The sequence below is a fragment of the Photinus pyralis genome, unplaced genomic scaffold (genome assembly GCF_008802855.1).
Source record: "Photinus pyralis isolate 1611_PpyrPB1 unplaced genomic scaffold, Ppyr1.3 Ppyr1.4_LG7, whole genome shotgun sequence".
NCBI classification, from domain to species: domain Eukaryota; kingdom Metazoa; phylum Arthropoda; class Insecta; order Coleoptera; family Lampyridae; genus Photinus; species Photinus pyralis.
Window position 1 is genome coordinate 15,604,799 of NW_022170738.1, and position 27,754 is coordinate 15,632,552.

General features: G+C 38.2%; 4 protein-coding genes across 8 annotated transcripts in view; 1 reads left to right on the forward strand and 3 right to left on the reverse strand.

Annotated features, from left to right (window-relative positions):
- The window catches only part of LOC116175798 (octopamine receptor Oamb), a 150,991-nt gene extending 137,366 nt beyond the window's left edge, over positions 1 to 13,625 (forward strand). For 3 of the 4 annotated variants that reach the window (XM_031494097.1, XM_031494099.1, XM_031494100.1), the window contains 3 exons: positions 5,024 to 5,260; positions 5,431 to 5,641; positions 12,503 to 13,625. In XM_031494097.1, the coding sequence (XP_031349957.1) occupies positions 5,024 to 5,260; positions 5,431 to 5,641; positions 12,503 to 13,431 (1,377 nt within the window). In that variant the 3' untranslated portion in view covers positions 13,432 to 13,625. The remainder of the gene's footprint in view (positions 1 to 5,023; positions 5,261 to 5,430; positions 5,642 to 12,502) is intronic. The other variant, XM_031494101.1, reaches the window with a different exon arrangement.
- A 2,096-nt stretch (positions 13,626 to 15,721) lies between these two features.
- Positions 15,722 to 17,334, reverse strand: LOC116175688 (zinc metalloproteinase nas-13-like). Its single transcript, XM_031493928.1, has 5 exons — positions 16,450 to 17,334; positions 16,295 to 16,401; positions 16,053 to 16,245; positions 15,867 to 16,000; positions 15,722 to 15,814 (listed from the first exon to the last, which is right to left on the reverse strand). Exons 1-5 carry the CDS (start codon positions 16,676 to 16,678, stop codon positions 15,722 to 15,724), a joined length of 756 nt encoding a protein of 251 aa, XP_031349788.1. The 5' UTR covers positions 16,679 to 17,334.
- A 2,575-nt stretch (positions 17,335 to 19,909) lies between these two features.
- LOC116175961 (facilitated trehalose transporter Tret1-like) lies at positions 19,910 to 26,149 on the reverse strand. 2 transcript variants are annotated; one of them, XM_031494355.1, is made up of 5 exons: positions 26,016 to 26,149; positions 21,833 to 22,082; positions 21,181 to 21,356; positions 20,667 to 21,079; positions 19,910 to 20,619 (listed from the first exon to the last, which is right to left on the reverse strand). In XM_031494355.1, the coding sequence occupies exons 2-5, from the start codon at positions 22,021 to 22,023 to the stop codon at positions 20,098 to 20,100; spliced, it is 1,302 nt and encodes a 433-aa protein (XP_031350215.1). In that variant the 5' UTR covers positions 22,024 to 22,082; positions 26,016 to 26,149; the 3' UTR covers positions 19,910 to 20,097. The 2 variants fall into 2 exon arrangements, with proteins under 2 accessions (XP_031350215.1, XP_031350214.1); XM_031494354.1 differs by lacking the exon at positions 26,016 to 26,149 and adding an exon at positions 22,169 to 22,293.
- Positions 25,675 to 27,546, reverse strand: LOC116175962. The gene is made up of 3 exons (XM_031494357.1): positions 27,368 to 27,546; positions 26,947 to 27,089; positions 25,675 to 26,897 (listed from the first exon to the last, which is right to left on the reverse strand). Exons 2-3 carry the CDS (start codon positions 26,956 to 26,958, stop codon positions 25,884 to 25,886), a joined length of 1,026 nt encoding a protein of 341 aa, XP_031350217.1. The 5' UTR covers positions 26,959 to 27,089; positions 27,368 to 27,546; the 3' UTR covers positions 25,675 to 25,883.
- Between the last annotated feature and the right edge of the window lie 208 nt (positions 27,547 to 27,754).

Sequence of the window (27,754 nt, forward strand, 5' to 3'; positions counted from 1 at the left end):
TGAATTTACTATGTCCGCAGGATCTCAAAATTGGAGCGTAAACTTAATTGGGACAAGCTCGAGGTCCGTGAAGTTAGCACGGTCATTAAAAGCACTACCGACCTTAGATCATGCTACCGACAGTACACGATCACATCGTTAGTGCTTCGGTAGTGCTTCGTTAGTGCTTATTAGTGCTTTATAACTTGCAGCAGCACGATCCTTCGGCTCGCTCGACTTAAATCGTTATGTGTTTGTTATTTGGGACATTTTCAACTAATTACTTGCGAAATTAGATCACTCACGGAGGACACTTTGTAACCCGAAGGCCCAATCTTCAAATAAGAATAACTTTTGTTTGAATAGTTATTTTAAATAACTGTTCGACAATTTTGTTCCTTAACTCATCAAAAACTAATATTCCAGATTCGTCATTTTCATGTTCAAAAACCCCCAGATACCAAATTTCGTCGAAATCAGAATTTTTTCTCGCACTTTCAAGTAGGGGTGCGCCCTTTCGTGGTAAGAATTTTTGAAAAATTTTTTCAAAATCGGGTAGGGCATACCCGAAAACCTATTCAAAGACGTGTCACCCCTCTTTGTAACTCTTATGGTTGCTGAGAAGACTAATGAAAAAGAAATCCAAATTTCACCACTCCTTTGGGGGTGGCTCCCAAACGAAACACGTTGGACCCTCGGTATATTTGGAAAGAGTGCTTGTCTTGATCCCTTCTATCACCCAATTTTTTTACATGCGATCATGTAACACCCTGTATGCCATAGTTTTGAAGCAAGCATTTTTGCCTAGAATAGATATCAGTTTCGGGGATGATTTATTGGACTTTTGCTGCATAACGAGACGATTTGGAGTGTAGTCGAGGGCGTAGCGGTCATCTCTTTTCTAAGCTGCGACTAGCAATTCCGTAATCTCATTTTTCAGTCAATTTTACTGAATTAATTTATATACAAGGCGTTCCATATATCTTGAGACAGTCGATTATTGCAGAAACTAGCGGGGTTATCAAAAAAATGATTTTATATAAAATCTTTTTATTATGGAGGAGCCCATTTAATGATGCTATGCACATTTTCACATAACTGTCCCTTAAGGGGTAGCGCAACCAATTTTTTAATTATAAGCATATACCTTTTTATTGAATATTTTTATTCTACGAACACATGGCATGGTTTGAGCTAGCTGCTAGAAAGCTGTTCTGTCAAAAACTTCCCACATTTTTTTAATAGGAAGACTGAGTTGCACTATATAACTTTCAATCTGGAAACTGTGCAACATCCTACGGCTTACACATTCCCACAATTGAAATACTTTACTCATTGAGAGCTTACGGAATAGTCCGTTATCGCTGTGTAAAAGCTAAAGTTGAAAAAATACAGGTGTTCGCCGTTAGTAAACACAGGTGTTCAGTTTATAAAAGACACTCCGAAATTTGATACGAGAGGGAGAGTTGGTCGATTGGCTAATGTTGAGAAAATGATAATAAAGCAGCATCAGAAAGTAATAGAAGGGAACAGTCATTAAAAAGGCGTAGCAAACGTCACACCAAAAGTGTCTCTTTGGTCTTTGGCAGTCACCCTTAATGAATGTTTTCTTTTTTGCTAAAAGACATTCAGTCTTGGTGGTTGTAAAGTGGAAGCTTAAGGGTCGTCTTACGTATACGGAGAAGTTGTTCGAATGTTGTTAGAGCAGTTATATGTGAATCATTTAGTTAAAGTGGATTTATCCACCACCAAAAAGCCACTTTCACATTCGTAAATACAATAAAGCCATTTCGTTCAAATTAAATGAAGTAACAACTAAACATTTCAATATCCGTTGGTGTTTGTGTTTTGTTTGTGTCAGTAAAGGAAAGTTATGACCGGATGTTAAGAATTAAGGTGATTAAAACTTTATTTAACGAATTTGTTTCAATCGATCGCAAGTGCGTGGTACATAGCCTGTGGGCTGTGAGTGATTTTCTTTTCTACAGCTTTATTGATTGATTTATGTCGAATAAATTTATTTCGTATGTAAATGACTAGCTTTGTGCCTAACCGTCGATCCAAGATAAAAGAGTTCTCAAGCTAAAATTTTCTATTTGTACCCAGGATTACGTTAGGTATTAATCAAAAATTTGTTAAATAATTCTTTGGGATTGTTGGGAATTGATCAAAGCTGAGTTTCCCAAATCAATATAATATCGAGATTTGCATCGAGGTGGAGGCTAGACGTGCCCTAGATAAATTATAATTTAATTAAATTTGGTATAAAAATGTTGTCAGCAACTTTGTTTATTTGAGCTAACTGGACAAGCACATAGCAATATTGTTGATTAAATTACGTCATGCAGACGTATTACTTGGCTCCGGCACTTGCAATAACGATGGGACACCTCTTGATTTAAATTTTTTACGTTTCATGTTGGTTGATTGGATACAAGACTCGATCATATTTGGTTAAATTCGAGGTCAATGTTGATTTTGTACCAGAACTATTTAATGTTAAGTTTGTTTAAATCGTCGCTTGTATTTTGTTTAATTGTAAAACATCACGTGTTAAGGTATAAGCTTATTTTTATTGTAAAAGTTACCTCCGATCGTTTGTGATAAAAGTTTATCGCTACGTTAGCTAATCAATTTCAAGATAAGCAAGTGTTATCGCTGAAGTAAGCAATATTAATTCTTGAGAGGACGCAGAATTCCATTACTGTTACCTGTTCTTGGCTTATTACTTCCAACCGCCTACGAACAACGTGTGTGTAGCCAATAGAAGTTTACTTCGTTTAATAATATTAGGTTTTGCCGAGCTGTCCTACTTCCAACCACCGCGAACACTTCAAATAGTGTAGCATAAAATACAGTCTGTTTCCCACATACTATTTTCCATACATGGAGGGGAGCGATTTATTTTACAGAGGCATGCTCGTTAGAATATTTCTACATTTAGGAATAAATACGTACGTCTTGTTATTTCACTGACGAAATCAATACGAATGTTGGTTCACAAGTATTCGCGCTAAAGTCTTGGCCAAGAAATGTAAACCCATTAATGCTGGACATTTACTGGAGCAATCTTAGTTTATCAGAGCGGTTGGCATTATATTGCAAATTTATGTGTATATATTAGAGAGACTGAAACTATCTGTGTTTCTCCAGGAATATACCTAATGTAATAATGCTTTATTTAAGTGTTATCGTTGTTACTTCGCTTCCTTTTATTACAGACAATTTCTCAAACAAATAAAATGTGTCGTTTACCTGCAACCCTAACCCAAATAATAACAACTAAAATGCAATGAAAAAAAAGAAGATGTTTGTCCATGATGACGAGAAGTCCTCAACGTATTGTTCCCAGCTCCTACTCATCAAGACAGTAGTGCAGTGTTTCTGGGGAAATTTTGTTTTCCAACTTCACCTAAAAGATACAAAAACCGAAAAAGTACCTACTCTCAATGTATAAAATCTCTTCCCTCACACGGATGGATGAATGGACTGACGCACGAATGGATTAGTGGCCAAAGCGCTAGTAACAGCTCATTTTAATTTTTGAAAACTGCATTAAAATACCATAACCTGATGGTTACCTAAATATGTTTGTGTATTTATTTGTTGTATATTTAGACGTATAAACGTAATAAACATTATTATTAAAGACATTGGAGATACGAGGGTCGTTTGATAAGTATCCTGCTTCGTAATGTCCACATGATCAGAACGATACTTAGTGGCGCCAGGTTAAAACTAAATTTTTGCAATATTATTTTTGTACGCCATTTGTTGAGAAATGAATGTAAAGCATTAGATTTTGAAACTTTTCTTGTAACGTTTGTGAAAGTATAGAGTGTGGACGTATCAGTATTTTTCCTTTTTTGTCTTTGTTCCGTATGCCGCCATGTATGACGCTGAATTTTTTGAATCGCTCTTTATTATCCACTAGTTACTATGGATGGATACATGTATTGAACATAGCATGTGCCAAGTATCTAATCGTAAACATGTCTCTTGACTCCTATAGATCTACACCCCGCTTCTTTAGCTACTTTTGACTGGGAGTACCTGCTGTTGAAATTAAATATTTGGAATAGCTTAATGATTTCACAGATATGTCAATACATGGGAATTACATAGGTAAACTGTGCCTATTGCCACTTTTTTTTCACTTTTTTGGTAATGAGATCCCGGGAAATTGTTCAATATCAAGACGACCTAGGATCCAGGTCGTCTTTTTTAGGATAAGGGATGTCAAGACTTCCAGTAGTGCTAAGGATCCCAAAAAGCAATCATTAATACCTACCGTTATTTGAATACCTCTACTGATGGACCCCCCCTCCCTCCCTCCATGAAGAAGGAGCTGGAAAATTGCAACATTTAATGGAATAAAAACTACGTTTTGAAAATAAAGCGACTAATCGTATCTATTGAAAAATGTATAAAAGCTATCTTAATTTGATCCTAAAATGCACTTCTACAAAATGGATATAAATAAAAGGAATGAACTCGTTTTTAGTTTTCGTTGAATTTTCATTTCGTCGATGATGTTTTCTAATCGAAAAGGAACTGACTTATGGTGTACACAGTTAATGTTTTTATCCCTCGGAATAAATCTGGATTACCGCAATACCCTAATCGATTTAGACACCCTCGAACCTTTAAAAGCCACGAATCTTGGCAATAACGTGCTTGAGTTGAGTTCGTGAATAATATGGGAATACGTGGAGAGGTGTTCACGCGATTTGACTATCCGCTTTCACGGGTTTGCACTCATGTTACTATATCCTTAATCGCTCCAGCTCATTAGTATTAATTGCATGCCATTTGCCATACGATGTCATTTTCCAAATTGCGACATTTTCGCATAAACCAATTACGGAAAAATTGGATTAATCGAAAATAAAACTAATAAAAAGTCTTTGAGGGAAATGAAGTAACACGTCGGGAAATTGCACAAATGAGATTTTTTACTGAACGACACTTGAAGTCGAGTGTAAAATCGCAAATGTATAAAATGGACTGTATAAAATAAAGAGAAAATCCTCTTTCTTTTCAGGTCTGGATATTTGGAGATACTTGGTGCAGTATTTGGTTAGCTCTCGACGTTTGGATGTGTACCGCATCAATTTTAAATCTCTGTGCGATTTCCCTTGACCGTTACGTCGCCGTTACCAGACCCATCACCTACCCGAGCATAATGTCTCACTCGAGAGCGAAGCTTTTGATTGCCGGATTGTGGGTTCTCAGTTTTGTTATATGCTTCCCGCCGTTAGTTGGATGGAAAGATAAACAGGTAATTACGCTGGAGTTAAATTAAAAAGTATTTTTAATTGCGGCGTAAAGCCGCATTTTATGTTTTCGTGTAAGTGAATTTTTGTGTTGCTGACGGTAATTCGTTCGAAATTTAATTTCGGAATCTTTCGTTTCAATTTTCACGATAAATTAAGTAGCATTTTTTTTCAGAGTGAGGACGAAAGTGGCAACGTAACGCTTCCGGAAGATCCTCCTTGTCCATGGAAATGCGAGTTGACAAACGAAGCAGGTTACGTTGTCTATTCGGCGTTAGGCTCGTTTTACATACCAATGTTCGTTATGCTGTTTTTCTACTGGCGAATTTATCGTGCGGCAGTAAGGACGACTCGTGCTATTAATCAAGGATTTAGGACTACCAAAGGTTAGTGTTCAGTGTTGTTGACGAGATAACTGTTGCGTAAGGCTATAAAAATCGAAATAACACAATTTCTACTGGTATGGCAATAAAACCTTTTAATTAAAAATCCTTACGTGTAACCTTCCAATAGTGAATTGAGACGACTTAAGTAATTGAATTGACACGAATTCCCACTTAAGTAGTTAACCATCATCCTCTCCCCAAGTTGTAATAAAGAAACCGTAGTTTATTGACTTCTGAGGGTTATTTTCCTATAGCCAAGCCTCTTGGCTATATCCAATTACAATTTAACGGAAAAATAAACTCGATCAAGTACCGAAGTGCGGGCGACTTTAAATAATTACGTTTAAATGAACAGCAAAATTATTCCCATTACATATTTCCTCGAAGAGGAGACCAAACTATGATTATATAAAGAAAAATGTAGGTAAATAATTAATGAATGACACAAAATAGAGATGCTGTTAAAAGAATGCGTTTTCCACTAACTCTAGTTATCTATGAAAGTACATGGCGATCTGATTGATAACATTGACGGATACCGACGATATCATTGACATTGCATATGGTTCGTTATTTGACCTGGTTCTTAAACTTGTACTTAACCCAAAAACTAGGACAAATTAGGACAACACTAGAACCCTAAAAAAATTACATTTAAATTCTATTCGATCACAGAATTTAACCTACCTCCAATGACTAAGAGGGTTATTAAATAATTATAATAATACGGCAACGGTTTAGAAGTAAATGGGTTCAAACTCCAGATAAAGCGAATAGGAATCCGAAAAAGAACCTAACAGATGATTAATAAAATGGCGGCCATACATATTTAAAAATCCAAATTTTTATCCTCCAAGATGCGTCTTCAGTCTCGACCCAAACCACTGCGAGAAGTACACAACATCCGGTTAATCGCCAGAAGCTAATAACACTATATAACTTTGCAATTAAACCGATTTTGAATTTATTAATACAACTACGCTTAAGGTGACCACCACCAAATGTGTTTGCAAGGAAAACGAAACGAAAAACGACTTTAAAGATGCCCCAATAATAATTCGCCACGAATTAAAAGAGATCATTGAAAACTACAGTGACTCTCAAACCAACATATAAATCAAAACATCCATGAAAAAATCAAAATGTTACATATTGTATTTCCTTGCAACACGAACAAATCGTGTATTAGGACCATACGAACGCCGACAAACTTTAATAGGAGAATATTAATTGAACAACATAATCTTAAATCATAATCATAATCTGAAAATATGCAATACGAAGAAATATCTTTTAACACGTTTTCCTCTTTTTGAAAAATTGGTGCAGAAGAATCGTAAAAACGTCATAGCTGAGTTGCAATTATGTGGGGGATTCAGGTCCGTATGTAATGGCACTATGGCGGAAAGGATTTTAGGGAGGATGAAGTATTTCCCGGCGCTCCCTCTTCCGAAACATTTTAAACTTTAAGGGCAAATTTCATGGTTGCCTATTAGGTTTACGCCACAGTAGATCTGAACTGAACCTTCAGTTCTTCTTAGCCATTCTAGAATGCGGATTACAAGAAGCTGCAGCACCTCCTATGGCTGCCCCAAAAAAAACAATCAAATTCAAATTAAAATCAGGGTTGTCCTCTCCTATCACACGAGAATAGCTCTAGGGACTTCATTGAAGGAAAAAAGAGCTATTGAAAAACTTTTAGGATATGTACTCACACATTTTCTCACAAAATGTATTCAGCCTATTTTTTATTAATGTTTTTTGTCGAATGCGGAGGTTTAGCGCAGTTTTACCATTACGAATTCTAACAGGTTCAACCTCTTTTGTTTCTTCGCGGCGAAATAACTTGCCACTAACGGTTAAGGAATACAAGGTGCGGGAGAATAACTTCCTTTTCGAACATGTGCTCCATTCAGTCGGGTGACGTCGTAGCAGAGAGCGTTGGTGGACTCGTTTCAGTGGGAAAACTAGAAAGTTTTGTCACTGAATAGTTCAGTTGCACCATGCGTTCGAACAGTGAGCAGTGTGCTTCTACCGTTAAATCCTACTTTTCGGGCGGATATTCAGTAATTAATTTTTCCCACGTTTAGATGAGTTGGACTGAGGGGACATTTGGTTCCAACAGGATGATGTGACGGTACACATTTCAAGAGCATCGATGACTGTTTAACACCAGAATACGCGAATCTATTTAAGATAGGAATTATCTACTGTTATTTCCGAGAAGTTGGAGCCGATGATTTTCTAAAGCCATGAAAAGATCAACATGCTATAGAATTTAAATGACGCATAAAAAAGATCGTTAAACTTTAATTGAAAACTTCGACCTTTCCTACAATTGCACATAATCGCAATGCGCACTCATAAAAATTTCCGACATTTCAACTTCATAAAAATTCGGACGAATTTCGTCCAAATTAAAACCTACCGTTACATAACCAAGGCCACGGCATTTCAAAATGTGCACAACCATACTACAGTGCTTTTTTAAAAATTGATTCATAATTAAAATCTGGAAGGTTAGTGAAATACTTTGTCTATATATTGATAAGTTCGACTTCCACATCCAGCCAACGTATCAGTGTCGCGGGCACGTTTATGTTAGGCTTAGAAGGCATCGCATTATTCTAAAAGATCTTTCTCTCAAGGGTGCATGGACAAATAATGTAAAAAACAGCACTAGGGAATACGTAACGGTAAAAAGCTTTCTGGAATGCCTATTTCGTCGTTTGATTTCATTAGGGCTAATCACGCACCTTGACAATGAAAGGAACGTATCGACAACGTAGTGGTTGTCAGTAAATTACTGCTACTGACATTTGAAGGCAATTTATTCGTGGTGTAGTTTTAGTATCTTCTGTGATTGTTTCTGCATAGGAAAACATAAAAGGAAATTAAAAAAGTGACACGATTTGGTACTGCAATATAAATTTTTATCTTTTATGCATCCCGAAGGTAGTAAATTACAAGACCGCCAGATTTCTGTTGTAAAACGGCGTGTAATTTAATTAAAATTGATTAATCTTTTTGGACTCGGCAGTACCTCCATATGAAATATTTGCTCGTCTCGTCGAATCTTTCTTTGTAAACCGAGTGCTTCTTTCGAATTTTGTAAACCATCTGGAAAAAAACCACTAAAGTGGTAATTTTACTTCTCATTGAACTACGATTAGATGTTTTAATGTGAAAAAAAGGGAAACGAATGATAAATAAATCGAATTTAATTAGAATGTAGTCCGGATTGTAACTCCTACCTTACCTTTCAAATAATTTCCCTATTTGGTATGCGGGAATACGACGCTCAATCTCACTACCGAAGCTTTCGTTGAATTTGTCAAATAAGCCAGATATACGCTGAATAAACATTCAGAGGGAGAAGTAGGATTTTTAGGTCTTCAACGCGGCCTTTGAGGACGTATTTCGTCTGCATTCACTTGAAAGCTGATACAGTAAGTGCTTTTATCAGTATCCATGCAAACGATCTCCCTCATTTCAAAACATGTTTACAATTTGTTTTCGGATTTCTTTTTGCGCCGATGCTATGCGAATTAGAGGCAGGGTTAGTATTGTGAGGTTGGGAGCCCATGTTTAATTCAATGTTGGTGTTGAATAAAAATTCCAACCCAAAGTAAGTTTGTCATTTAACTTTTGTGGTTCCATACGTACCTACAAAATTCTATACCTGTATCGCTCGGTAACTTTGTAGAAGTTCTTTTTACTTTTGAATATTATCGTTAGAATGTTGATAGTCTTTGATATCTTCCACATATATTACTACTACTAAAACACTACCAAGACACAATTTAACAAAGTGAAGTCCAGATGTTGAGTTACTCACAGTGACCCAACCCTGCTCTTAAACTTAATCCAGAAATGTACCCCGGGTCAATTACCGAAATACCTCAGGCCAACTACCGAAATATGATTCAGCACACCTGGTATTTACTGCAATATGATCCCGCACCCCGGACCAATTGCCAAAATTTGACAAAAAATTCTCACGCCATCTAATATTAGCTTCACGTAATCTTCTGCGCCCAGGACTATGTCTAGTCGGATAATGATTGGTTTTTCCATTGATCAACGGCTGTGAGTTTAGAAAGGCGCGTTCTTCAAATCTGTAACAAACCACGGCACAAACAGTGGTAGTGAATCGCGCTGCACATAAAATATTGTGTACCTAATAGCAATGCTAACGTCTGACACGAAAGCAATCAGATATTAAAACTGTAATTAATACTCAACACGAACCAATAGTTCTAAGCTTTATTACAGTAGCAAAAGCAAAATTTTGATCGACCTCGGATTATCCTTACAATCTCGGGGTATAAAAGAACAAACGTGAAGTTCAATTCAAGAACAATACTTTACGATGCACAAATAACTAAATTTGTATTGGTCCAATCAATTCAAAACATAACTAAGATAATATGCGCCAATATTTCGAAACAAAACAAATAATGTAACCAATACTTGTAGATATCGGCTTCAAACAAAGCAACGGTACTAATATCGATGTAACACAGCTAATCTGCAATGTCATACACGTACTGTGTGGATAGTAGTAATATCAAGGTAGGTAAAAACGTATAATCAAAAAAAATAACGATAAGAACTTAAATTATGAGCAAACTTGAAGGTTGAGTTTTGAGTGAATGTAAAAGTCCTAAAAAAATATGCGTAATGAGAAAAATGTTGCATAATCACGTAACATAGCTCGTAATGGCGTACCAAGAGAACATTTGCATGTAACCAATGGGAAAGCAGAAGCTTTACTGAAGAGGAAGAATTAAAACTGCGCGAGCAAGGTAAACTTTAAGAAGGGATATAGGTGCAGAAAGGTATAAAGCGTGCACTCTAACAACAACACAAAGAAGTATCGTATAAGAAACCACTAGGATAGCCTCAAACAAAGTTGAAAGAGAGAAATAGACAATAAAATAACAAATTCCGATAAAATAAACCAATTCCGTGCTTATTTGTAATCAAATCCTCGAGATTTAAACTCAATTAAAACATTCATACATACCGGATGGCCCGCTCTTATCTTCAACCTTAAAAACGTCCCACTGACGTTTACACAGGAGATAGCACGTATGTGGACAGTAAATTAAATGGTGACATATCTCTCATTGATGGTAGAATCAACCAGCTACTAATGAGACAAAGCTCACAATAAAACTAATGTTAGAAGCAACTGTAAACCGGGCGATTATATTAGCTCGGCATCATTTTGACAGAGGATAAATACCCATTAATCGCGGTTTTAACTTTCCAAATTATAAGCAAAGTCGCCTTAATGATATATATTGTGGAGTGATAAATAGCATGGTTTATAAGATGGAGGTTTAACGGCGCGCTTTTTGTTAATTAAGGGTTGGATGTTTTATCTTATTACATTTGGGGACATTGTGTGACTTGTGTTGAGAACTATTAATTTTGTACTACAAACTTGGAAAGTTATAAAGGTCAGACGGCTTTATCACGCACTGCTGAGACACGAAATTAAAATCCCTACCGAAAGGCATTTTTCACACAGTTTTCGTTTAAAATGAAATGTAGGCGGGTTAGGGCGACGAGACGCTTTTAACATTCTGTGAAGAGGGCAACGCAAATATTTGTGTCGGCCTGAAAATTAACCATTATATGCTACAATTTAGATCTTTAAATACGGAGAAGTAGTTTTCTAAAAAGTTACCCGTTGGACCTTTTAAAACGTTTGAGGGAAATTCTGTGTGTGCAGACTGATAGAGGGTCTATTTTTAGAACGTCCACCACCTTTTTCATTGACGAAAACGTGAGAAAATTAATATTTACGCTTGATCAGCCTCACATACCTTCATCCCTTTTGTATTCGGATAAGAATGGCGGTTTGTAATTACTGAAATTACTACAGTTGCAATTATTGTGCTTCGAAAGACATCATTTGAAACATTTGTAGGTCAAACCTCATGCAACAGGAATATTAATCAGAAAGAGCCAGTTCATGTAAAAGACGAGTATAATTATAGAATTCTTTTGTCAAAGAGATTCAATATTTTACTATTAACATTTTATACGAGCTCGCAAATCCATTGCCATACCTTAATCCTTAGATAATGCTATACTCACTCGCGACTCCTTTAGTATTTTCGTTTACACAGAAATGCACCTGCGAATAACATTATGCACAAAATTTGAATTACCACCGAGTAAAATGATAGGGTTAAAAGCATTCGCTCGCATTACAAGTTTTCCTATACTTATAATATACAAAAAGTGAAACAAACAATATAGTGCAGATATTTCAAATAAAGTCGAAAGATACAAAGAGCCTGTACCTACTTTGCGTTTGTGCGCAAGAAAGGTATGAATAGTGTTATTGTGTTTCTCACTAAAAGACGTTATCCCCCTCTTACCCTCTAGGATTTCAATTTTTCACAATAACTTTTTTAGTTCTTCTGTTTTTTTTCTAATAAGGTGCATGCGATTTGTCTTCACTTTTAACTTACTATAGCGCGATTGCCATGTTAGTAACTACTGAACCTCAGTAGTTTACTCTATACCTAATTCTATCGCGAAATCCGTTTCTGCCTTTTATACAATACCCTAAGTACAAAGCAGCTATGGTATTATACCTGATAAATAATAAATGTTAGGTATCTGCTAAATCACTCCTTTCGGAAGTGGCAGTACTCAGAATCGATTGACCACGGAAACGCGAAATGGTCTCGGGGATTGAAATGGCTTGCGGTTTACAGAACCAAAATTTAAGGTTTATTCCAAATTACGTGTACATCAACCTTTTTGAAATTATCGAAGCTCCATAGTAAAACTGTACTTAAATAATACTTGAATCAATAATTAGCATTATACTTTCAGGTACACGAGGATTGGGCAACCGATTCGATGAGCAACGGCTTACACTGCGGATACACCGTGGTAGAGGGTCCTCCACCAAGCACCTCCACGGATCGCCCCACAGCACCGGTAGCAACAGCACCACAACAACAACAGGAAGTGCATCCCCTAGTCCTCGTGGAAAGCACGAACGTGTAAAAATTAGTGTTAGTTATCCATCGACCGAGAACGTATCATCTAATTCGGCGCCCCACTTACTCGCCGTCAGTCCAACGTCTCCAATCGCCCAAGCGAGCTACGCCGTGCACTACACGACCAATGGAAAGGATATCACATCAACCAATTTGTATCGTAGAGAGAACCACTTACGGGTACAAAATCGTTTGGGTTCGCAAAACCACAAACCTATCAGACGGTCGAGCTTTGGGGGGCACATGGAAAGGGTCCGCGATCCCAGTCCTAGCCCGAGTGCGTTCGAGGACGGCTTTCACAAACCGAAAGTGATGTCGAAACGCATGGGAAAACGTAACATTAAAGCTCAAGTGAAACGTTTTCGAATGGAGACTAAGGCCGCAAAGACGTTGGGTATAATCGTGGGTGGTTTCATTTTCTGCTGGCTCCCGTTCTTTACGATGTACCTGATACGGGCGTTTTGCGGGGGATGCATTCATCCGCTACTATTTTCTATACTGTTCTGGTTAGGCTACTGCAATAGTGCAATTAATCCGTTGATTTACGCCTTATTTTCGAAAGACTTTAGGTTCGCGTTTAAGAGAATTATATGCAAATGCTTCTGTAAAGGGGACGGATCGCAGAGTTCCCGGAGAGGTTCGGATGGATCTCAACTTGCCGGAAGGCATTTCCGTTCGCCTAGTTATAACACGACACAACACGCGAATTCGCTAGGAGAAGAAAGTGATCCAGGGGGAGATCCTTCGGACTCGAGGTGACCAAACAAGAAAAATCGGTCCGTTGCTCAAATGTATCTCGACAACAATTCGCCGTTTAAAATGGCGATGTACTTGTACGGATGACAGGAGCATGAGTGTTAATGACTGTAGCTAGATTTATTACGTGTTTTTAATATATTTATGCATTTACGGAGAGGGAAAAACTAACGACTTATTAAACCTGTAATTATAAAGCAATTGCTATAGAAACAACCTCACCTGCTGATTCGTACCGCACAAACCATAAGTTCATTTAATTAAGGCACCACTTAGTTTTCGAAACCGACTGAAATTTTTAGATTTGTATGCAACGACAACCTAATACGCCCATCGTTTTGACAGGTAGATGATCTGTTAAGTTCCTTTCTAGATGTCCCATTTGCTTAACCTTTCTAGGTATAAGTAATGATCTCATATTTTCGTAAGTATTTGCGTTGTATTACCTACTAAGTATTATTTCTTGACATGTGGTATTTTAGTAAATCTAGTCTTCTGTATAAACGGGTAGCCATAAGCAAATGAGATATCCAGATTTTTATCGGCGTTTTAAATCGCCGTTCACAAATGAAGGCTGTGTTCTTTAGCCAAATAAAATATTAGCGTTTGTACCTTTAAGCGGTCAATATATAATACAAAATGTATATTTCACCAATCATCATTTATAGTGGATGTGATCCAAAATAAGGGTGTTCAATATTTACCCGATCTTAGAAATCAGTCTATAATAAATGTTAAATTTCACTAAAAGGTACTATTTTAATGCTATCGTAAATGTACATATATATTCATAATTGTCAAACAATTCAAAAATGTAACTAATGGCGTGTATAATTATGTAAAACAACACGTTAAAAATAAACTACTACATTGTTTTGATTGACTCTAAACATGCAAACAATCCTGGTTAAAACACCCTGAAGTGATTATCGTCGGCTACATGTTAATCGCATATTCAATCTGCTTTGTTAGCAATATTTAGGAACAATATCCCGAGGGCTTATTATATTGCCGGAAATTTTAAAAAAGGAGTAAAAAAAAATAGACCACATTAGTGCCGAATTCTCAGGCAAAACGTCGGCCGCCTGTTAGTAGGACTAAACTAAATTGTTCATGAATGATTGCCGTACATTTTCTTCATTGTTTTTAAATAAAGACTTTTGGATTCTTTTCGTTGAAATAGCCCAACTGACTACTATTGTATTTTCGATAAATTGCACACGCGCTTTAATTTGTTCCTTAATGGACAGTTTTCTACAGGTTTTTATGGCTCAATTTTCAATCAAATAAATACCCATCCAAAATATCTTTAGCCCTAAAGAAAAACACAATAAACAATCAACCTGGGGTGTTGATGTTAATGGTGGTTCAGAAGAGGGAGCTCATGCGGATTCAAGATATTTCTCTGTATAGCACTTAAGAACAAAGGCGTGTCTTAAAATAGACGTTAGGAACGAGTTTAATGAGAACAATAGAGATTTCTCAATGGGTAAAAGAATTGTTCATTCTTACCTCAATCCAACATATAAAACTTGATCTTATTCAAAGGTTGGTCCATCACAGAGAAGCAAAACAAAGATACCCCATAGGATCAGTTCTGGTATTCATCCAATCGTGCAAGCAATGGAATCAGAGCTCTTGGTGACGGCTCAATTTCTGATACCACAACTTCTCGGGATATCCATAAACAGGAAAATAGGAAACGAAAATGGTCTGACTTTAGACGATTCCAAATGTGATCTAGGAGACCTCTTACGTGATTACTACTTGATTCCTCCTTTCGATTTAAGTTACATATATGTCTCAATTAATAAAAGTATGCTTACTTATCGTTAAAGATTTTATAGTATAGATATACTATCATTCAATAAAAAAAATGTTATCAGAAACCTTTGCTCTGTCCCATTTTAAGTATGGTTGCTCCGATTATGACCCATGTTTAGATCGTATTGATATATACAGTACACAACAAATTCAAAATTGGTGCTGCCTCTGTACGTGAAGCTTTCTAACTCTCTTCCCACATTCATTACCGATATATTAATTTAAAAAAAAAAACATTTAAAGGCTTACCTTCTTAATATAAGCACGTCAAAATTTGCAATAGTTCTTGCAGATGAATAATGTTGTGTTCTTGTTTTATTTGTATTCTATCATAATTTGATTATCTTGTGTTGTGCATATTTAATTTTTACTTATCTCCGTGCCCTCTAAATAGTTAAATAGAATAGAATTTCACCAGGGAACATATTCAATAAAGACTATTTTATAATAATTATTATTTTTTATTTTGTCACATTTCAACACAATCATACATTTTAGCAAGTTTTCGAATATCAATTTCACTCATTACATTCGTTACTCCAATGGGAATAGTAGAATCACCCTAGAACGAAATGTTACTTGAAATGTATAAAATAGCGATCGATATACCCTACCTTAGGTAGTACTGTCGGTTTACCATTGGCAGAAAACGCTGTTTTTGCGTAGTGCATGATACTGCCGTAGTCATAGGTTTCATTGAAGCTCGTCACGAAATCAGCATTGTACTTGTCGAAATTATACTCCTTTCCTAAGAAAATATTAGCAATTACGTGGGGTATTTCTTTAAAAGTTTGAGGTACCTGGTTCAATATTTTCCCAAAATATATCCACGAAGTTGTCCCTGTCTGTGGAACTTTGCTGGTGGTAAAAACCGGCAGCGTGCAAAAACTCGTGAACGATTGTGTGGTTCCAAACACACCCCCTAACTTGCAAATTCAACCCCTGTAATCCTCCCAGTCGGCCAACATGCGACCAACAGCCGGAATCTCCGCCCTAGCAGAAATATAATTAATCCCTACTTCCATAAGGGATGGTAACTTACAGTAACGTAAACATAATCCGCTTCATTAACGCGTGGTTTCACTGTTACGCAAGTCTTGGCAAACTCTCGTTCGAGTACTTCATTAATTTGCGCCTTTTGCTGTTGATCTAGAATGGAAAAGTTAGAAAAACTCTACTGCTAGATAGACGACTTACCAAACTCGTCCGAGAGTTCGTACGGTATATGTCTGTTTGTCCATCTTAATTTGACATCAATAACTCCATTTTTTTGCCATGGTGCCAACACCATGTCGCCTTCAAATTTACCGCTTCGTTGCCATAAGTCGTGATCAGAGAGTGGAGTCGGAAGTGCTTGCACTAACGCTGACGAAACCAATAACACTATTGCGAACATTGCTGAAGGGAATGTTAGACGTCGAATCATGATCTTTTAGGACTAGCTGCTCCTTATATATCCGTTAATCCATGCGATATCAGTAAGTGTGAAGGGTACTTAATTGATAATTTGGAAGTCGAGTTGAAAACCACTCATAATTTCCTGTCCCGATATCAGCAAAGATAATCGTTGTGGGAAGCGAAATGGTTTTTTTTACAAACCGCTGGTTTTTGGTCGTCACTGAAAGAGATAATCGGTTGCCCTTTTCTTTTGTAACAATTTTTGTTTAGTTCGCAGTAGCTACCAGTACTTTAGTACTACCCGACGGTGGGCTCATTCATAGAAATAAGTTGGATGGTTGTTAAGCTCTATTTACCATTACAGAGCAGAATTTATAACTTAGTGATTTATAACTTTCATTCTGTTCTAGATGATACTGGACCTTGATGTAGCGAACAAAGCACTTCAGAGATCTTAAACAAAAGACATTATAACTGTCCACACAGAGAGTCGCTAGTTACTGAAGAGGTTGATTATGAGCACCAACGTGGCTGAAAGGCTCGCCAGTCAACTTCTCCTATCGCCAGTAAAAACTCACTTACCTGGCTAATAATGTAAAATACTATACTGAGCCGTCTCCATGTGTCATATTTGAAATTTTCTTTGAGTAGAATTTCTAATGGAAACAATTGGAATACTTTACAACTCAGCAAAAACTTAAAGCAAGAATTATCTCCTCTTTCAAGGGGACACTCACTGCGTTGTATCATACCACAGATTAAATTTGTGATAATATGGTAGTAAAGTCGGGGTGAGAATAGTCTAGTCAAAAATGTACCCTTTTAATTAAAACGACATAGCGATCGTTTATTTCACAAAGCTTGCGAAATTACAGTCGTTACTGTTTGGTAAAATCAAGAAATAGTCTATTTAAAGACGTCAATATTGCTTTCTATCGTAATTGAAATAAAGGTGTTTACATCTGCCACTTGAAGATTCGTAATAATTCTCTGATCGTCCTGTTTCGTTAAATATTTATGAAAAATCTCCTATTCAACTGTAAATTGCTCTGTTCTTAGTCAATACGATTGCAGCTTTTTGTTCTTATAGTAGCATTTAGTGAAGTGTAATAAAATAACTTCGTAGCTCTTGAATTCAATTTCAAGATACCTTTCGAGTGGAAAAAGATTTCAAGTAGTTCCTACTTATTAAGGTCGACTATATTGATAGTACATTATCACTAAGCTCTTTATCGGTTATCTACGTATTATTATCATTATGATTAAAGAAATACAAGAAAGCGATAAAGACAAGAGAAAGAAAAATTTGATAACTTTAATGTAAAGTGAAGCCCGTTTCCGTGCATACCATAGCAACACAGTTCCTTATAAAATTGTATAATCGAACGATGAAAGCTCCAAAATTGCAGTCTTGTTCGTCTCCGTGCAGCGAAAATTCTAAAGGATTATAACTACACAAATTGAATTGGAATTGAATAAACACACAATTAATTGATCCGAAACACATGAAATGAAAAGTTAAAACAAAATTCCTGAAAGAAAGAAACGCTTATAAAACTTGCTTGAACAAATTACCCCGCACAGGCGGTCGATAGTTACAAATATCAAAAAACTTAAATTACTGACAGTTTTTCGCTTACTAATCTGGTCGTACAAAGATTTGGGATAACAAGGTGCACTTAACAACATTAACTTGGTAAATAAAATAACGAGTTGCCGGTGGGTCTGCAAACGGTACAAACTTTTTACTGTTAATAATAAGAGAAAGCCTCGCGTTTACACCAACTGCTTGATTTTTCAACTTGATAGACTTTTTCCACAAAGCGGCTAAACCGCTTTAAACTCACACAGCTTAGGTTAACTTGTTTCTGCACAACATTTTTATAATAGTGACAAACTACGCCTCGAAATAATCAAATCGCTTTCCAACCGTCGAGAACAAGCCACGTATCGAACTTAGTCTTCACGAACAGCGGGGAACCCAAGTTCTTTAATGTGAGGGTTCTTAGCTATTGATTGAAGGCAACATTGAAAAGTCGTAATGAGCTCTCCATCCATCACCTAACCCTAGCATCACAGTTCCATATAAAAAGCGTTTATTGCAGACTAAAACCCTACGTATATAATACGCATAAATGTCCGGTAGATGTTGCTGTATTCTTGTAGGGATATTATGCGTTTATTATTTCCCATTGATATACGATTTATATGCGTATATGAAAGTAGTGTTAAGTATATACGTTTATAAAACGAATGCTAAAAAACGGTTATTTATATACGTATTATCAACGTATAAAGTGAACTCTATGGTGTATATTTATATATATATATAAACGCCACGTCTCTTTAATTCCGTTGGAAGTGAAATTAAATCGTGGAGTTGAGTTTGGTTACAATTTTAAAAGGAGTCAGTAGGTAAGTTCAATCCAGAGGCCAGGTCTGATCGGTGTACCGGCCGTTTCGACATGTAAATACGATTTGATACGGGTCCACTGAATCGACCTAGACTAATGGGGTCAGACTACCTCGATGCGATTAGAGCCTTGCTGTTGGAAACTTCTTATAGTTTCATAGTTTCTGCTGCGCTTGTTTGGAAGTTAACACTCAGTAGACGCTTTTCATAATCGAATCCGGCTCATTTAGCGTAGTGAGGTGGATGTAAGAAACCCAGATTCGAATGCGGGTTCTTTAAGTAGGTTGGTGAAGCATCAACTGCATACAATGTGTGTATCGTGCATACAAGGAACCACAAATTCAAACAAATTCGCGTGAATCCAGTCTCTGTAAATGACACGCTTTTTTGTATTAATCATGAGAAGAGCTTACTACAAAGTATGAGACGAGGTGAAACCTGTACAATTTTGAAGCAGATAATTTATTACTTACGTCATAAATAATTATTGTACAAGAAGGAACGGCAAGAGATGGGCTTTCGGAAGAGCGAGAGTTATATTAATCCCTTAAGCGGTGGGTTTAAAGCTTAAAAGGTGTACATGACTAGAGAGCACGTCAGTTTGTATTATCCTCATGGTAGTGAGGGCATTTTTAAGTTGCTATGAGATGTTCCGACAGGTTTGGTGTAACATGTCTTGTGAACCGTAAGTTTGTTCTTCATTCTTGACACGTGTGACCCGTTACATGAGAAACTGCCAAAATGGCTTTATACCTAAACAATAATAATGTGTGAAAACTTTCCACATGTGCTATTTGTTTAGTAAATACCTACGTATAAACCTATTCTCTATTATAATAAACACAATTCGATATCACAATGCAACTTTATTTACAACGAACGTATCAACTCAGAACTGAGTTCTTTTGCCACCATGGTTTACAATTACAACCGTACAAAATACGCAAGGGGCACGTTAATTTAGCTTTACGATTAATTAGCTGGTAATAATCACCATAATAAATATCAGTCGTACGCAATTTTATCTGCAAGTATCACACTTTAAAGCTCGCTTTCTGAGTGACCAAATGCTGTTGTATTCCCTTACCCCCCGCTAACAAGATTTGCACCTCTCCTAAACTCTTTCCTTTCGTCTCTGGGATGTACGTAAGCGTAAATAGGAACGCAAGTACGCATACCACACCAAAAATTATGAATGTGAATCCAATTCCAATTTCATCCCTTAGCGGAATGAAAAGCTTAGTAACTGTAAACGCCAAGGTCCAGTTGAACGTTGTCGAGATCGAGCACGCAAGTCCTTTCACCTTAGTCGAGAAAATATCGCCAGCTATCATCCAGGGTATTGGCCCGAAACCGACAGAGAAAGCAACTATATAAACTGCGGTGCATACCAGTGGAACAAACGCAAAACTTGTTACGTCATAATCCAATATAGCCAAGTGGAAGTATACGCCAATGGTAATTAGACAGACTGCCATTATCCATCCGGATATAAGCAACAAAATCTTTCTGCCCAATCGCTCGATGAGCGTTGCAGCCATTAGTGTTGCTAAAACCTGGAAGCAGAAGATTAACTGTTGTTCAGCAGGCGGCTTAAGCTTACTTGAACGGTACCAATAATAACAGTGCAACAACCGGAAGAAAGCGAGCCACTCGCGTCCTTGAAAATAGTTCCAGCGTAGAACAATATGGCGTTGATACCGCTAAACTGCTGGAAGAACATCAGGCCCAAGGCAATAATCATCGCTTTCATTGTCGCTTGACATCTGTACAAGTCCGAAAACTTGCATTGGTTAGAAGCGATTTCGTTAAGCTCTTCCTTTCTTGTCGACAGCTCGTTTTCGATCTCGTGGCCGTGACCTCTTAGGAACTGTAAGGCCATTCTGGCTTCGTGAATCCTGTTTTTTGAAAGGAGAAAAGTGGGCGACTCCGGCATGAAGTAGAAAGCTACTAGGAAAATAATGGGAAACACCGATGAGACCAGGGCGAGGATTTGGAAACTTTCAATAAGGACTCCTGAAAGAAAATATTCCTTCACTCTACATTTAATCGATTACTTAATATGAGATCAAAAAGTTTGCATTTCCTGAACAGTTGATTTTATCGAGTTAACTCACCGAAAGTATATCCTATTAGGAAACCTATAGTTATCTGTAACTGGAAGAAGGTTCCCAGCAAGCCACGAACTCGTACTTCCGCTATGTCCGTTACGTACATTGGTGCCGCCACACATGTTGATCCTACACCAACTCCCGCTAACAGTCTTGCTAAATATATCACCCAAAGGTATTTACTGAAAGGCAAAAAAAAAACAGACTCAACGTCAAAGCCTAATCTTCATAGAAGTATAGAGCCTTTCCACTAAATGAAAAATACAGAATTTTCATTGATAGCTAAAGAACGTTTTAAACTATCGTAGATAAGCGTTATCGTCGTAGTAGGATGTCTCCACGCGATAAAAGGGTTATCAATGAAAACGTTTAACCTACCCTACGCGACGAGTTGCCATTAATTAATTAATGTCGGGGGGCCAATGAGAACTTTTTACTTTCATTAAACTGAAGGTTTGTGGCATTTAGTGGCTAAAATGTAAAGTAGAAACAAAATTGATACTATTTTTGATGAAATCAGTTCCTTTGAGTTGAAATGCGTTTAATTTCAATGTCAAAAGAGATTCAAGTCTATCTTGAGCGATAAGCCGTTTGCGACGAGTTCATATGTCACTACTAGTGCGTTCTGGTAGGTGCTGAATTTGACGAAATGTCATACCTGAATGCAATAAGGTACCACGACACCAGCAGAGGTATAGCCATTATCTGAAGTGTTCGTTTTGGTCCCACTGCATTCGCGATTACTCCTGTAGGAATTGCACCGGCGCAGGCACTCAAGGTAATTACCGATACTATCCACGATCCTTCGGTGCTTGATATCGGTATTATTGATAACGGTGACTGCAACATTGGGAGCGCAGTCGATGGCCATGATAAGTGCGTTCCAAGGATCAGCGCTGAAAGTGTTCCTGAAGCAAGCAAATCACGTTAGCACTTTGATGTGTGTGATTTAAAATATAAGAGTAGGAATTTAGTAGCCACATGCTTGACATACCGACTGCAGCAGCAACGTACTGAGGCCATGTACGGATAGGTGTAAAGGGCATCTTTATGTCTTGTACTATCATTATAGCTCTAGAAATGCCATTAACCAACCAACTGTACACTGATCTTATCCCATACAAGATTACTATATTATACTCATACCAGGTCAAAAGGTCGCGTAACTAACCAACTGATAAGGTAATCGTTCCAATTATTGACACCAGACGAAAAGTTAAACCTATTGTTTTTGATAATTTCTTTAACCTTTAGGAGTTTATTGCTACAAGCAAGTCAGCAGTGTCGAGACTGTTATCACCCTCCAGAAACAAATACAGGGTAATACCCGCGCTATTATAAATATGTTTTGTTGTGAGTTTCTGAAAAGTCTAGATGTTGTTCCATGTGATGGAAAATACGCAAATTGTAGAAATCATTTACCCAATTTGCATTCTGGAAAGTTTTAAATACGTTGCATCCTACCTTTAACCATGGAAATGGGACTGAGGAACCTCATTCAGTCATTCTGAACTATGTGATGGACTGGGCTATTACATAAGTAAGGGTTGAAACTTCCCTTCGTCCTGCCCCAAGCTGGTGCTGAGCTCTCCAAGATCTCCGCACACTCGCGATTATGGTTGAATGCGTCGTTGGAATGGAGCTCATACCTATTTGAGAAAGGGTTACGCCGCGCGCACGTGTATTATTTAGGATACACATCCCCCTCGACCCTCGGACCAGGACTTTCGGCCAATAAGATAAGTAACAACGATCTATACTATTGACACAACGCATTAGCCTCCACTTCAGAAAACTTCCCGTTCGGTTAATTTCGTAATAATCTTTTATGGATTAATGTTTTTTTTCGGTTAATAACACTTGCAATCGTGGTTTTACTTTTTATTTCTATTCTATTCTACGTAGTACGTAAATAATTCCACCAGGGTTTCTATGACGGCAAATGTCCGCACAAAGCCAAATTCGAGAATCCTCTTAGAGCCTCTCCAAAGACTAATTTCCTTAGATTATTAACCCCGCCCAAAATAGCGGATTGTTAATGGAAGAGCTCATTAATTAATTTTCAATGGTTAAGAATCCTATTTCAACCAATCCCGAACTAGTTATAGGGTCGTTAATTATTCCCATCCCTTTCCAGGAAAAAGCTGACTCGAAAGTTTCCACGGTGATGTTAGTTTTATGCTGCCAACGACTGTAACTTTATCAAGCAATTAAAAGAGACTGAACTTGAGATCCACTCGAACTATCGCGGCGCCGTAATATCCTGAACTAATTAAGACGGCAAAAAAGGCATTGAAACTTGAATGAGGCAGAAAGGGATTTCATCTTGCAGATATATACATTTTTTTTGCATAAATTAATCCACTAGTCATTCAAAATACTAGGCGTTCTAAAACCGCGTTCTTCCATTTCTTTGGATTCTTCCGGTTTTTGAGTTCACATTGTTTGAATTTCTTCCAATGCTTTATTTCACTAAATCTTTAAAACCTTCACTTTCATAATTTGCGTATTCTTTAAACATAGAGCCCATTCCTCGATTTCCGCTTCTTTAGATGTTACACATATTTTTCGTCTAATTTAGATTAGTGTGATCTTTCAGATTCTCCCATTTATTCGAATTTTTCGGTTTCTTCCGGATTTTGGGTCCATTGAGGACGTTTGTTTCGTTCTAGATTTATCGGACGCGTCCTGTGACGATTGGAATTTTCTGTTCTTTAGGTTCTTCCAATTTTTTGAATATTTCATTCACTTTCTTTTGTTTAAATTGTTCCATTTTTTTTTCTATTCCTCGCATCTTTTTTCCTTTCTTGGGTTGGGCTATTTCACGCCTACGCTCTTTGACCCTTGGGTCTATTGTACGTACCCCAGTGTCTTACTCACAAAGAGGCAGTTTGTTAAAAATCTGAGAATCCTTTCCAGCTGCAGCCCCTTGGTCAGCTTAGGTGCTATTGTAGCCTCCTCGAAGGAGACGCGACATGTGTTATACTCAGCTACCCCGATTTTGTCGAGATGATATCTTAGGGTGCTGCCCAGTGACCAGGCTAGGTCACTTCCGCTGAGTTCTAGCAACTTGCTGGTTTTAGTCTCCTGAAAACTGATCGGTTTTTTGGATGCGCTTAGTCCCACAGACGTTTCCACTCTTTTTTAAGCTGGCTTCTCTACCACTCCTCCAGCTAAACTTATTGCTTACACTTTGGGGACGCTTGGTGTCGGCCTTAGCGAGGCGTCAGTCCTCCGCAATGACCTCTGCGCACTAGCTATAGCTATCTTTGTCTCTTCGTCAATGGAGTCATATGTGGGACAGACGAAGGTCCATTGTTTGTCCGGCATGCTTTTCTCAATCTTAGAATGAGGTTATGAAGGGTTCCCGTAGACCGACCCTTTTGATATGCATGTTGGTTGGTTTAAAAGGTAACCCAGGAGCAGCGGATGAGACAGTTACTCGAACGTGAGGAACTAGGGGACCGCAAAACACCTCAGACAACCTCCGAAGGTCCATTTGGGACAGCAGATTTCCGACCAACATCCACGAGATAACGAGCTAAGTATTTGCCAGTAACGAAATAGGAAGTATTTGGACCGCCCCGAAAAAGGGAATTACCACGAATTAGTAGAAGGATACCGCCCCGGACCAAATCGCCAGGATTCATGCGAAATCCACGAGACACCACATCCGTACCAAAGAGGGACCATCGGCAGACTAAAAACCGCGGAGACTAGCAACCGGAAAACTCGATACCGCCCGGAAGACCTTCGGAGAGCCATTGGGCATCACCGCTACATCTGGTGCCCAATAAAACGAACGAATGGAGACCGTGCGGACACTACCGTGCGCATAACTCACGAACCATCTTGGATCGCTAAAACATTTTTCCCACCATCGATCTGGTGAGCCGTGCCAGTAAATTCCGGGTGCAGAAAACGACATTTCGAGGACGGCAATTATTACAAGATTGTTCGGATTGTTCGAATTTCCATTATGACGTTCGGACTACGAAACTCAGCATAAACGTTCCAGAGGTTCATGGACAGCATAATAAGGGACATGGATTTCTGCTACGCCTACATACACATATCTTCGTGACATTAAGAGACCAGGAAAAGCACCCCGAACAAAACTGTTCCAGCGACTGAACGACAACGGAATGGTAATAAACGCGGATAAATGTTAGAAGGAGATCGAATTTCCGGCCCGATAGATACTAAAGTGCTAGCAAGCCATACTAGATTTCCCTCAGCCCAAAACCTCAAAGAAGCTTCACCAAATTCTGGGGGTGGTGAACTACTACAGACGGTTCCTCAAAGACACCGTATAAACTACTGCATGAGCTACTGCAAGGAAAGATTCGAGGAAACCAGTGGACAACCGAAGCACAGGAAGCATTTAAGCAATGCAAACAGTAAATGGCCAATGCAACTATGATATATCACCGCTCGTATTCTTCTCGAAGAATCTATCACCAGAGGAACGCAAATATTGAGCATACGAATATACGATAGTGATGGTTATACAAAGTGATTGAAATTTTAATAACATCTATTCTTCTTACTTCATATTTATGCGTACAGGTACATTTTTAGCCTAAAGTAAATAGCTACCATGTGGCTTCATGCCAGTATTTTGGTATGTCGTTGGTATTTATTTAATTAGTTACCTATATTTATCAATGCAAGAATTTTTATATCATAGGACCACTTCTCTAAACTACTTAAATCGTTGGCGCAACTGGAGCTACAATTTTAGCACTCGCGCTGGGCCCTTTAAGTAATACTTCAGGAGCAACGGGTAGATTGGTGGCCGCAACACGAAAACCGTTAACGGGATCGGAAATATAACTTACGGTTTGGATTTCTCCCCTAGCGTCCAAGTAAGAATATCCACCACGCGTTATGCCGTCCGCTGTTTTTGCTTCGCTTTTCGAGCTTAATGGGCCAACGTAACCGTATGAGTATTGGCCGATTCCGTCTTGGGCGTGGTACTGGGATGATGGGAGTAATGGTATGGCAGGCACGTACGAGTAATAGGGAATCGCTGCCGGTGCAACTACAGGAGCGGAAATGTGAGCGGGGAGTGGACTCACAACAACTTGAGAAGCATCACGGGCTTTTATCGCCTCGAAAGTCGCAAGGTGTTCCGCTTTTGCTCGAGCTACCTCAGGGAGGTCTTGAACCGGAACGGGCGTTGCACTGTGGGCCGCAAGTGCAGCATGTTCGGCTTGTGTCGCTTGAAACTTGGCTAGATGTTCAGCCCTTGCTTTTACCACCTCGGGTAAGTCTTGAACTGGCGTTGGCAACAATTCAATTTTCTTTACTTGCGAAACGGGCACAACGATGGGGTTAGTGTAATGCGCAGCAATGGCAGCACGCTCCGATTGCGTGGCTTGGAACTCTGCCAAATGTTGAGCTTTGGCTAGCGCCACATCGGGAAGATCTTGTGGTAGATTCGTTGCCGCCACCCGAAATCCGTGAATGGGATCGGCGAAATAGCGTACAGTTTGCAATATCCCAAACGAGTCTAAATACGAGTATCCGCCAACGGTGACCCCGTTAGCACTCTTCGTCTCACTTTTAGTACTCGTGGGTGTCGCATATCCATACGCGTACTGTCCCAAAATATCCTGCGCGTGGTACTGCGAGTAAATTGGGAGAGAGTATGGTGTTATCCCTATGGTGACACCGGAGCTCGACACGCCCCAGATTGATAATAAGGCAATAAACAGTCGCTAAAATAAATGAATGCCATAATAAATTAAAAAATAAGATAAAACTCACCAATAATTCCATTTTATGCGCTTCTATTTCAAGAACTCACATTAACTACGTTTATTGCACCTTCATGAAATTATTATATAGCGGGCCTCGCCTTGCTTTATACAGCAAGTACGCAATACACCACTAGAATATTCCGCCAGCACCTTGAATTAATTTAAAAGATTCTTGAAATTATTTATAACTGGATGGCTTTTTTAAGATCAAGGATAATTTTTTGATGCATTCCGGTACGCATAATGTCTCGTAACCGTTCTCGCGGAAAACAACCTGTAATTTTGCTGTGCCAATCAAGGCTACAATGAAAAACAGAAATATTGGGTGTGGATAGGAGATGAAATTATGTTGTTTACAAATGCGACCACCGAAAACACTGTTCTATGTTACATAATTGCGCATGATAAAATGTTAATTGCACACCTACCTACGGTTTATTGGTATACAGTTTTTTTACAGTTATGTTAATCGAAAATACCATGGCACTCTCCTTTGGGTCTAGTCCGTACAGGTGGAAACCTTGGCAATTATATAGATATTGTTTTTGCATTCTTTAAGTCGGAAATGGACGTCTTTGTAAATCTTGTCGACAGTTAAACGGTCTGTAGGTAGTCGACGGTAACGCTTCTCGTGCTTGAGTAACTTCGCTAATAATCACGATCGAAGTTGTTTTGGTGTAGGAGGTACCTATACCTCTACCATTTCTCTAGAGTGAATAAAAACGGATATTCATAATTTTCCTACTGAACATTGACGCACAAAAGCCTTGCAGGTGTCTAGTAAAATTCCGTCGAATTGGAGATATAAATATTGA

Coding starts and splice junctions, on each gene's coding strand:
- LOC116175961 (XM_031494354.1), bottom strand. CDS start 22,241: ATGATAGTACAAGACATAAAGATGCCCTTTACACCTATCCGTACATGG. Junction 22,083..22,168: donor GTACGTTGCTGCTGCAGTCG/GTATGTCAAGCA, acceptor TGCTTGCTTCAG/GAACACTTTCAGCGCTGATC. Junction 21,080..21,180: donor CCTAATAGGATATACTTTCG/GTGAGTTAACTC, acceptor ATTTTCTTTCAG/GAGTCCTTATTGAAAGTTTC.
- LOC116175688 (XM_031493928.1), bottom strand. CDS start 16,678: ATGATTCGACGTCTAACATTCCCTTCAGCAATGTTCGCAATAGTGTTA. Junction 16,402..16,449: donor CGAACTCTCGGACGAGTTTG/GTAAGTCGTCTA, acceptor TTTCCATTCTAG/ATCAACAGCAAAAGGCGCAA. Junction 16,001..16,052: donor TTGGGAAAATATTGAACCAG/GTACCTCAAACT, acceptor ATATTTTCTTAG/GAAAGGAGTATAATTTCGAC.